The sequence below is a fragment of the Histoplasma capsulatum genome (genome assembly GCF_000150115.1).
Source record: "Histoplasma capsulatum G186AR genomic scaffold supercont2.4, whole genome shotgun sequence".
Taxonomy (NCBI): Eukaryota; Fungi; Ascomycota; class Eurotiomycetes; order Onygenales; family Ajellomycetaceae; genus Histoplasma; species Histoplasma capsulatum.
The window spans coordinates 1,600,701-1,612,079 of NW_025544804.1; the positions used below are offsets into that span (position 1 = coordinate 1,600,701).

Here is an 11,379-nt window from a genome sequence, read left to right on the forward strand (position 1 = left end):
TTTCATTCCTGAATACGCGAATTGGGGCCAGGTTGGGTCCAAGTTATCAAGAGTATTTTCGTTCTGGGGGTTGGGTTATTCGTTTACCTATGAGTAGCACGGAATACCCGGGGTAACCAAAAAAATTAAGGTATAATAACGTGTTGCTTCCCCAATTTTATTGTTTGGTTTGGTAATCCAGTAGCTAGCCGTTGGCGAGAACTCAGCTGCTTCTAATCCATCCTACGGTGAATGGGGAAGAACACGACCTAGCCTGATACTCTCTAAAAGGGAAAAGCGGAAATTGAAACCATAATGATGTAAAAACTTGTATTTGCGAAGTATACTTCCCAAGTATATACTTTCGATAGTCAAACCCAAGGGAGGGGTGATATCGGAGATAATAGTGTTCTCTGCTAGCAATTAGGAGTTACCACCACCTCCTGCGCCAGAGGGGCCTGCTGTAGCTTCACTAAGGAGTTTCTGACGGAGGACTGTTCGGCATGCTGTCAGATGTGGGTTACTTGTGGAAAGAGAGTGGGCCTCCAAACAAAAATATATAAATATATACTCACCGTCCTCAATAACGCGCAGATTTTGGCTCTTCGCTTGAACGACCTTCTCCAACTCTCGTAAGTTCGTACCTAGCTCGTCAACCTTGCCATTGTAGAATTCGATTGCCTTCGAGGTCGTCTACATCAGAAACAAGCAGTTAGTTTATTGTTGGACTGCAGCGAAGAGCTTTGCCCGAATCAATCGTCTCATCTTCACCTCACCTGGTAAACGCAAGGTAGAGTAAAATAAACATCAACAAGAGAAAAAGAGAAAAAGGAAAAAGGAAAAAGGAGCACAACCTTCTCCACAAAAAACCCCGTCCCAACATCTACAATCACATTTTTCCTATCCGCTAATCTCCCCTTAACATACAACGAGTTCGTCAAGGGAACCAAAATCTCATCGCTCTTTTCCGCAGCAACGCTTTTATTGCCCCCGCTGTAGCCCGCACCGCTAGGGGCTGCTACACCATCGTTTATCGAGCGGATGCAATCGCGGAACTTCGACTGTGCGTTTCGTAACTTTGCGTGGGAGCTTGTGAGATGTTCTAGCTCTGAGCTTAGGCGGGCTTGGAGGGCGCGGAGTTGGGGTGCAGAGAGGGCTGCAAGGTCGACTATAAAGGTTATTCAATAGGTTTCGAGTTAGCTGGCTGGAATTTGAAATGGGCTAAAGGCAATATTCATATATATATATATATATATTGTGTGGTAAATAACATTTTTCTGGAGGGAAGGGCTTTTGAATTGGGAATTGGGCACAATGTGATTTTTGGGCTGGACGAACTTGCTCCAGGAGGGGTTTCGCTGGACTCCTGCTCTGCGGAATGGTTTTGTGAGGACATCGTTCTTCGCTTGTTTTGGTAGACGGTATAGGAGGAGCAAGACACAAGCAGGAAAGATAGTCGATTAATTGTTTTTGGCGATATATGGTGGTTGGGTACGAGTATGTGTTGCAGACGCGGTATTACTAACATTTATGATTTTGCAAAGTTGCTAGTTGTGGAGAGGTTGACATCACCAAATCTATCAACAGGGAGCTATGGAGAGGAAGAATCAACAAGACCTTATACACACACACGAATCGATGAGTGCTCATGGCTTTTGTACGACATAATGCCAGATTCATTTTGTAGGGATAAAGTCTTTTTGAGATAATTTCAATTGTTGAGGAAAGCCATGTTAATATTGGGGTATAAATAAATACATGATAAATTCAAAGTTTCTGTGTTTCCCGAACAAACCCGATATATATAATACATTTTAATGAAATATCACAAGGGAATACTAGAGTCTATCAAGCAGCGATATAGTGAGTGGATGCAAATCTGGCAGCGATACCGTTTCCCGGAGATTGTTTAGTCGATGACACTGAACTTCCAGTTTGTTCTCCATCCTCCAGGACTTCCCCACGACGATTATTACAGGATACCCTATTAAATCGGCATCTCTGAGTTTCCATGCAAGATTCTTGTCTCTATCGTCAATTATCGCATCGACGGCATCGATATTTATTCGACTGATAGCGTCATAAACCTTTTCAGCTTCCTCCTCCAGGCCTTTATCCGGGATGATCATGGCCTCGAAGGGAGCAATTGCCCTTGGCCAGTTAAGCCCTTTGGAGTTGGCCAGGCTGTCCGCAATAGCGGATATCATGCGTGAAACACCAATGCCATGACATCCCATTTGAAGGGGAACAGAGACAGAACTGTTGTCGTTTGCTTTAGAGTCGTTGCTTAGCAATGTTGAAGGTACAGCCACAGAAGCGTTAAGCACTTTGCTATATCGAGTTCCAAGATGGAATGTATGCGCAAGCTCAATAGCAGTGTGGGTTTGTACCGCCTGTTCACCGCATCTGGAACATTGGTCTCCAGCCGCAGCACTTATGCAGTCGAGTTTTGCACCGCTACCAGGGTATTGGTGTAGGGATGAGAACCGCACATTCAGCTGCTCCAAAACTTCTCTGTTCTGCCCAGACGGGAGAGGAGGGTGATTGTAAACACGTACGCGATGGTCATAAATATCTAAAATCGTAGGATGATTTGGCCGAGTGCCAGGTGGGGTTTTCTCCTCTCTAGCTATACTTTGCCATTTTGCTAACGGACTAGTCACGCTGGTATCGAGATCTACCCCCGCTGAGCAGGCAATTGCCCTCACAGCATGTGAATTGATCTGCCGCTCAACTGGCTCTGAGCAGCCGCCACGTATCAGATACTTCGGATAGAATACTCTCACAAGAGTATTTCCATCCTTCGAGATACTCATCCACATGCCAGTTGAAATCGCTGGTGCTTGTTGCTCCCCGAACCCGACAGATTTACCATCTTGAATAGGATCCGAGGGCGGTCTAATGTCTTGGTATGCTTTTCCGTCCGAAAGCTCTTCATTGTATACATAGCGACAGCTTGAACAGCTAATGATGGTGTCCTCGCCTTTAGGATTTGGGAGATGAAATTCATGACTTAAATTTCCTCCCATGTTACCAGAGTCTGCAGTAGCAATAATGTAAGGTATCCTAAGCTCATCGAATAGTCGTACGTAGGTATCTTTAACTGCATTGTAAGTCTTTATTGCCATCTCGGCATTGTAGTCGAAAGTGTAAAGGTCTTTCATGATAAATTCTCTACCTCGAAGTAACCCCTGTCGGGGTCTCGGCTCATCTCGATACTTCCTACCTACCAATTAAACAAATATAGATTAGTAGCGGGTGATAATCCAACATTGGGAATACTCACTTATCTGGTACACTCGTAATGGAAGGTCCTTGTAGGAGTTCATAACACCCGCAACAAGCGAAGTAATTTCTTCCTCGTGGGTTGGAGCAAGAAGAAACCTGGCCTTTTTTCTATCTTGAAATTTAAAAAACTAACGCCGATATTTTTCAGTCAAGTATCCAGAAGTGGCTTTGAGTGTCATGTAATACCTCAGAATCTTTTTTCAGTCGACCAGATTTTTCCCATAAGGCTTGGGAAGATATAGAGGAGAGAGACAACTTTGAAGCGCCTTTTTATAGACGTAAACAAACGAACTGTCATTTATTGAACAAGTTGGATATCTCACCAAGCGTGCGCATGTGTTTATCCACCAGACGCTCCAGTTTCTCCTGAACCCGAAGTCCAAGGGGAAGCATATGAAATACCCCGGAATAAGCCTATCAAGGGGTAAGTGAAGGAAAACCGCAACTCAGAGGCACTGAATTTCACCTGGCGGAGAAAGCCACCCTGAACCAACAAATCACTTGTATCTGGAAAAGAAATGTTTAGTCTATGTCCTCAAAATCAGAGATATCATACCCATACCAGGACTGCCAGATTTTTTGGTTATTCCTCCCGTTGGAGTCCAGAACCGGGAAAGTCTACTTCTTCCATCACTCTACAACAAATTAGCTTGACAGGGAAGTTTCAAACCAACTAAGTCATTTTCGAATCGACATACATGTAATCTATGCTGAATGTACGAATATGACGAGAGAGGGGCCCGACGGAGATCTCTGACTCTTGAGAGAAATGAGTTGTTCATGGAAACTGGATTTAACGTGCACTTAATATTACAAATTCATAATATGGGTATACAAAGAATAAAAAGAAAAATTTAGAAGAAAATAGCTAGAAATAATAGTTCTATAAATTGAGTTCTAGTAGGGTTCTTGAATTGAGTGTTTTTTCTTCTTGTTGCCGGAGCTCGGAAAAACTATTCCCGAAAGAAGAAAAAATTATAATCTTACCATATGTACAGAAGGGGGAAATAACCTGCCAGTTCTGTGCGCTATTCAGCCACAGATATACAATGGGAAAGCCAAAGACAAAAGAAAGACGCTCCTCCGCAAATGGCGTGCCGAATACAGCTTCGGAAATACCTGCAAACCCCCTCACTCCCAATGCAGATTCGCTTCCCGACCTCTCTGTCAGCGTCCTCGCCAAATTGAAGAAGCGTATTGAACAAGGTTTCCAAGACCAGAAACCTCAGTCAAAAAAGGATAAAAAGGTGTCTGTGAGTGAATTGAAACAGAAGACAAATGCAGGCCCGCAATCAGAGCCTAAGGCCGTCAACAAAAAAGGGAAGAAACGGGACAGGAACGGGGAAATAATAGCTCCTCAAGAAGGCAAGGAAAAGCCAAGGTCCAAATTTGACGAAAGAGGAGAAAATAGAAACTTATTGGAAAATGAAATATACGCTATCGGCGGAACTAAGGAGGACTATGATCTCCTTGCTGATGTCGAATCCGATTCGGAGATGGAAATCTTTGAGGATACCCCAGGGAAATACAATGCGAAGGCGGCTAATGAACATACTCTGCGCAATGACATAGAAAAGATGCTGAAAGTGGATAATCCGTCTCCAGCTCCAAAACCTGAAAGTAAGAAGGCTGTGGTTGCGGATATTGTCCCCATTGATCCCAAGCCAGCAAAGGAATCCAAGTCACTCCAGCAGGTCAAGCCATCAAAGGAAGCCCCAAAGCAAAATACTCTGAAGAAGCCAAACCCGAATCAGGAGGTCTCCGTCCCTAGAAAGCTAGCGCAGCAGCGCGATACACGATCATCCAACTTGGTTAGCTTTTATTGCCCTTTTCTCTCTAATCTGGCTCAGAACTAATCTGATAAAGGCTATCGACCCTCGACCAGATTGGTATTCCATACCTTTGCCCGAAGTCTCTCTCGAATCGAAAAAGTGTAGCGGCATCTCCCGACAGATCTGGGATCGTATTCGAGAATATGCTGCATCGTTACTTGATTCGGAAAACCAAGCCTTTGCAACTTCACAACAATCCTCCTCGTCCCATAAATTCTATTCCACGATCGTTTCCTCTGGGACCTTGAGTGATAAAGTATCGGCGTTAACACTTGCGGTACAAGAGTCACCTCTACACAATGTAAAAGCACTGGAGAACCTTATTGGACTGGCTAAAAAACGAAGCCGAGCTCAAGCTATTGAGGTTCTCAGATCTCTAAAAGATATATTTGCCCAAGGCACCCTTCTCCCCAGCGATCGGAGACTAAAATCACTTATCAATCAACCGGCGTTGCTGTCTGCCTTCGACGGTGTTTCAAGTAACTGGACGTCTTCCAACCCCTTACCAAACGGGTTGGAGCGCAGCCACCTCATTGTTTGGGCTTTCGAGGACTTTCTAAAGGAGCAATACTTTGAGGTACTGAAAATCCTCGAAATTTGGTGTAACGATGAAATCGAGTTTTCAAGATCCAAGGCAGTAAGCTACGTTTACGAGCTTCTGAAAGAGAAGCCGGAACAGGAATCCAATTTGCTACGCCTCCTGGTCAATAAGCTTGGCGATCCAAACAAAAAGATAGCTTCACGGACGTCCTATCTTCTACTTCAACTTGAGCAGGCTCATCCCCTAATGAAGCCAACCATAATATCAGCTGTCGAATCCAACATTCTTTTCCGCCCAGGGCAAAGCCAGCACGCCAAGTATTATGCAATTATCACACTCAATCAGACCATCTTGAGAAGTGGCGAAGAAAATGTGGCAACGAAACTTCTCGATATCTATTTTGCTCTTTTCGTTACTCTATTGAAGCCAACCAAGAGTTCGACCAGTAACTCCGAACGTAAGCATGGGAAACACGATGCAAAATCTAAAAAGCGACATGGTGGCGCTACGATCCCAAAAGGCCAGGCTCAGGAAACTGAGTTGCATGAGAAGTTGACTGCTGCTGTTTTGACTGGAGTCAATCGAGCTTATCCGTTTACTAGCTCTGATGTCGAAAAGTAAGATATCCGAAATCCTGCTCTCTTTGAGCATTGATGTTAACCCGCCCTTTCTACTCGCAGACTTTCGAAGCATATTGACACCTTATTCCGTATCACTCATTCCTCAAATTTCAACACGAGTATCCAAGCCTTGGTGCTTATCCAGCAGCTGTCGTCGTCTCACCAAGTGTCGTTGCATCGATTTTATCGAACGTTATACGAGTCCCTACTCGACCCCCGACTGTCTACATCCTCGAAGCAATCGATGTACTTAAATCTCTTATATAAATCGCTAAAGGCTGACTTCAACGCTAAACGAGTTAAGGCTTTCGTGAAAAGACTAGTTCAAACCCTATCACTACATCACCCACCTTTCATTTGCGGGGTATTTTATTTGATAAGGGAACTTGAAAAGGCTTTCCCCAACCTGTCTGCCCTCATGGACGAGCGAGAGAACATCGAAGACGACGATGAGGAGGTTTTCAGAGATGTTCCCGAGGACGGAGAACAACCTGCTGACCAGACGCCAGTGGATGAAGGGAAGAAAGTTGAAAATAGATACGACCCTCGTAAAAGAGACCCCGAACATAGCAATGCCGATAGAAGTTGTCTCTGGGAACTAGTAAGTAGTCCTAATTTCGTTCCCAAATTCCTTGATGATTGTCGCTAATAAACAATATAGCTGCCTTACCTTGCTCATTTCCATCCTTCCGTGTCTGTCAATGCTTCGCATCTACTGTACCACGAACCGATATCTGGCAAGCCGGATCTCTCTATTCATACTCTTACACATTTCTTAGACCGATTCGTCTATCGCAATCCCAAGGCGACTCCCAGTATGAGAGGAGCTTCCATTATGCAACCGCTCGCTGGAGGCGAAAGTAAAGGCTTATTAATCACATCTGGAGGAATGGCCAAAGCCCATGGACCAGTGAACAGGGAAGAATTCTGGAAAAAGCAAAGCGACGAAGTCGCTGCTGAGGATGTCTTTTTCCACGAATATTTCAATCGCATGGAAAAGGATAACCTGCGCAAACAGAAGTCGAAAAAGAAGCCAGGTGCGCGAGACAAGGGTGGGGATGAGAGCGATGCTGAGTCGGAGATTTGGAAGGCTCTTGTTCATTCTCGACCGGAACTTGAGGGCGAGGGTGAGAGTGAGGATGGTATCGACATTGATGATTTGGCATCCGCCATGGGCGATGAAGATGATGGGCTTGGTGACGTTGAAATGGGTGATATGGAAAGCCTTGATGACGACGAGGAAGCAGAGGTAATATTTAACGATGAGAGTGATGAGCCAGAGGTTGAGGTGGAGCAAAGTGGAAGGGATGCGGCACAGGATATTGACAGTTTCGGGGGCTTTATGGATGAAGATGCGTTTGAAATGGACGTCTCAGATGAAGACGCGTTCCGAGGTAGTGACGATGATTTGCCTTCTGATCTGGACAATGGGGTTGAAGAGCTACTCGCTGAAACTTCGGGTAAAGGAAGCAAATCTACGAGTAGACAGAAGAGGAAGAAACTCAAGCATCTTCCTGTTTTCGCGTCTGTGGATGATTACGCTGCCTTACTGGCGGATGAAAACCCGGATGATGGTGTATGATATCCTTATACCATTTCCTTGGGTGCGCTATGCATGTTGGTGGTTGGAATGCTATGATAGATAGACCCTTGAAATTTTTGAACAATTGCTATTATTTTAAATTACATTTGAATGTATTAGCAGCAATGCATTCCAAGTGCTGAAGGAGTTGGGTGTAGATACAATGTCAAGCTATTGAAATCGACTCTTATAGTATTAATAATCTCCCTGTTTGAAGTAACCATGTTTGTGAGCAGGGGCCCCAAAACATGTTTTAAACAAAGAGGGAGCAAAATTGTACTTAAACTGTAGTAGCGACTCCTGGAAGTACAGCCATCATCTGAATAAGAATTTGTGAAAGGCGAGCCCTACCAGAATCGAGTCAACATAACCCTCCTAGTGTAAGCCCAGGAAAACCCAACTCATGTTGTAAGTGCTTAGAAAGTAGTCCATCTCTTCCCCCAATTTCAGACAGACTACAACTCCCTCCGTCATCCAATTCTTTTTGCCGCAACCGGTCTTTAATTACTACACAAGCTTCACCCCATGCAGCGCAGGTACCCGCTAGTCCTTCAAAAATGCTATAAGGAGTATCCGTCATGCGAAATTCACATTCGTCACGGAATTCACGGCGATGGAAAGGTGGCGTTTTTCGTGCGTAGAGTAATAACGTCAACGCCCTAGACAGGAAATAATCTGGTGTGAGTTGCTCCTCTACAGAAGCGACTGAGCCGGTTCTCTCTTTGAACGAGCGCCTCGCTAATGCGATGCGTTCCTTCCCGTACTCAAAGCTGTTGTATAATAATAAAAAAGGCCACGCATTCCCGGCGATGCCGTGGCATAATCCTCCCCCTTTGAATAGTAACCCGCGTTCCCACACTTGCTCACTTCCAAGCCGGATTGCTTTATCCCAGTCTGGTTCCCAAAATGACTGCATTAGGTGGGTGTTGTTCTCCGCTTGGGCCAGCAGGATTAGGAGACCTGGGGAGCCATGGCAGATTTGTACATAAGGATCATGACGGGAAGATGAACGGATGGGAACCGAGGATGGGAGATTGCCAGCGTTTTCGATAGTAAGCTTGCAGAGCCCACTTATAGTTTCAGCAATAATAGGTAGGTGGTTAATGGTGCCATCGTTAAGTTCATCAGGCTTGCAGGCGAGAAGGATGGATAAAATACCAGCTATATCCATGTTATGCTACTTTTCTCCTACCAGACTGGGGAGACTGCTTACCTATCCCATGGATTCTGCATGGATAAAAAGAAGTCAAGGCCGGATGTACCGTTTAGAGTGGAAGGAAAATCGGAAGAAACTCACGCTCCGAGATAGTATTTACCATGCCATGGCCACATAAGAGATAGGGTATCCTGCCCTCCGTATAAATCATTGTAATCACTAGCACCCACCTTCCCTGTCTCTATGATAACAGTTGCAAGCCTTGGGATCATTGTGAAAGCGGCGGTGAAAGCGGCAGTGTTTCCATCGTCCTTGCATTGTTGTCGAATCTGCAAAAGCGCCAGCAATAGGCCAGCACGTCCGTATAATGGTTCATCACCACCTACATTCGTTCCCTGCTTGATCGCGAACTCAGTAGCACGTTGGAGAGTGCTAACGTCACGGGAAGGCACCTTTTGCCTAGTAGGTCGAGCCAAACCAGCAAAGATTCGGAGCACGGAAGCACCAAGAGATGCTGATCCAAGCGGTGATAATCGGCCAGGCCTCAAGGGAATGTCCTCTGGAACACTATAGCTAATTCTTGAACAGGCCAGCTCGTGGAATTCAGATGCCAGATGCAGAATTTCATCGCCGTCCTCAACATAACTCGCTTGTTGCTCAAGGCGGAGAAACATAAGAGCAACTCCGATTGGCAAAGTTGAACTCCAACTACTTCCTGTGCAATGATAAGATCGTATAGACACATACCAAGAATCCCATTGTATATAGTGCCAGGCGCAATTGTATTCTCGGGAAGGGATCCAGGGACTTTTTCCTTGAGAATACCGGTGGCCCGCTTTACGGCCCCTTGCAGCTTGTGAAGCACTTGCTGCAGCGTCCCATCGTCTAAGGTGACAAGTTCAAGCTGATTTCTATAATACTGTAGAGACATAATAAATGACAAGCTGAAACGGAGGTTTTTCGTAATAACCTGATGTTATTTCCTCATGCATCTGCTGCTGTTGAACCTTGAAATACATTGCTTTGAAGGAGCGTTAGCCATAGCAGTGACATCACTCGCGATGCGAAGGCGCTATATAAGCGGCTGAATTAAAGTTTCTTAGTCATGCAACCTCCGAGAAGCAATTTCCATCGCGTCTGCCAATCATCTTTGCTCCAAGATCCAAGAAATCCCATAAATAGTACCACTGGGCCGCGAATTCACGGTCGAACGAGGGGATCAGACTAAGAACAATCATATTCAGATGGAGTCAACAGAGGCCAGCCGAGCTAAATTGTTTGGCATGCAGCCATCCGCCCACAATGCCCTACAAAACAGCACGCACTCCCAGTGCGGGAGCGCAAATTGCCAGGCATATAATTTTGCATTTGAGATGCTGTTGCAGTGCAATTAGCTGCTTTGATATAGCTAGTTCCCTCAAACCCCGCTATGGAGGGCGTCAAATACGATGGACAAGATATCGAGCAGATGTGGAGGGAAGCGTTGGTTGAATTCCATAAGCTCAGTGGCCACGATCCTAAGAAGTTTTCCGAACTCAGCATCGGCGACGTGATCGGAAAGATCAACCAGCAGAAGGAACTCGACGACAAGAGAGCTGCAAAATATGGCAAGGCAAAGGAAGTTCTGAATAAGACCCTAACCTGCATTCAGACACTAGGAAGTCTTGTAGCCCAAGGCGCGTCGATGGTATGCAGATCTAGCTCATTGGCCATATTAACATCAGTGCTTCAATTTGGAAAACCGTCTCTAATTTACCACCTTCATCTCCAAGGTGTTTGGTCCGTCCGGTCTCTGTTTTAATGCCGTTTCATATCTTATTACTGTTGCCCAGAATTACAGCAAGATCTTTAGTGGAATTGCCGAACTCTTCGAACGCATCTCTCACTTCCTCGAGCGTTTCGAAGTCTACGTGAGGTCAAAGTCCTTGGGTGTCGAACTGGATATTCACCTAAGAAAAATAATTCACGAACTTCTCCGGAGTTTCATGCGGATCTGTGCTTTATCGATAAAGATTTCGAGGGAAAATAAATTATTGCTAGCTTTGGAGGTCTTCAGCTTCGGAAGCGACAAGGGCGTCCAGGCAGAACTCGATGTTCTCGAGGCGCTTGTGAAACGTGAAACCGGAATGGGCGTTGCCTTGACACTAGAATCTGCGAAAATTACAGAGGGAAATGTCACCACTGGATTTGCAGAAACAAAAGGATCGTTGCAAAGCCTGAATAGTAAGGTTGATGGCGTGACTGGGCAACTTAGCCGGGTTTCGAATTTTCTGGAGCAGCGGGAGTTTACCGAAAGAATGAACGAAACCGACAGAGCGTCTACGCGGAATAGTGAGAAATAAACACGCGCTCAGATCGAGAAAGAGGTTTGGCGTACGATC

At 45.3% G+C, this 11,379-nt stretch overlaps 5 protein-coding genes across 5 annotated transcripts; 2 read left to right on the forward strand and 3 right to left on the reverse strand.

The window, feature by feature from the left end:
• Positions 1-195: 195 nt before the first annotated feature.
• Positions 196-1,468, reverse strand: HCBG_03573 (uncharacterized protein; the record flags this gene model as incomplete). Its single annotated transcript, XM_045430622.1, has 4 exons — positions 196-473; positions 555-672; positions 834-1,147; positions 1,318-1,468. The coding sequence occupies 4 exons, from the start codon at positions 1,373-1,375 to the stop codon at positions 403-405; spliced, it is 561 nt and encodes a 186-aa protein (XP_045288765.1).
• Positions 1,469-1,696: 228 nt separating this feature from the next.
• Positions 1,697-4,087, reverse strand: HCBG_03574 (prolyl-tRNA synthetase; the record flags this gene model as incomplete). The annotated part of the gene is made up of 6 exons (XM_045430623.1): positions 1,697-3,205; positions 3,266-3,395; positions 3,454-3,533; positions 3,591-3,681; positions 3,734-3,774; positions 3,830-4,087. The coding sequence occupies 4 exons, from the start codon at positions 3,658-3,660 to the stop codon at positions 1,818-1,820; spliced, it is 1,668 nt and encodes a 555-aa protein (XP_045288766.1).
• Positions 4,088-4,316: 229 nt separating this feature from the next.
• On the forward strand, positions 4,317-8,039 carry HCBG_03575 (CCAAT-box-binding transcription factor; the record flags this gene model as incomplete). The annotated part of the gene is made up of 4 exons (XM_045430624.1): positions 4,317-5,078; positions 5,134-6,257; positions 6,321-6,861; positions 6,922-8,039. The coding sequence occupies 4 exons, from the start codon at positions 4,317-4,319 to the stop codon at positions 7,840-7,842; spliced, it is 3,348 nt and encodes a 1,115-aa protein (XP_045288767.1).
• A 164-nt stretch (positions 8,040-8,203) lies between these two features.
• HCBG_03576 (uncharacterized protein) lies at positions 8,204-9,929 on the reverse strand (the record flags this gene model as incomplete). The annotated part of the gene is made up of 5 exons (XM_045430625.1): positions 8,204-8,612; positions 8,688-9,003; positions 9,056-9,069; positions 9,140-9,713; positions 9,746-9,929. 5 exons carry the CDS (start codon positions 9,927-9,929, stop codon positions 8,204-8,206), a joined length of 1,497 nt encoding a protein of 498 aa, XP_045288768.1.
• Positions 9,930-10,427: 498 nt separating this feature from the next.
• HCBG_03577 (uncharacterized protein) lies at positions 10,428-11,340 on the forward strand (the record flags this gene model as incomplete). The annotated part of the gene is made up of 2 exons (XM_045430626.1): positions 10,428-10,685; positions 10,771-11,340. The coding sequence occupies 2 exons, from the start codon at positions 10,428-10,430 to the stop codon at positions 11,338-11,340; spliced, it is 828 nt and encodes a 275-aa protein (XP_045288769.1).
• Between the last annotated feature and the right edge of the window lie 39 nt (positions 11,341-11,379).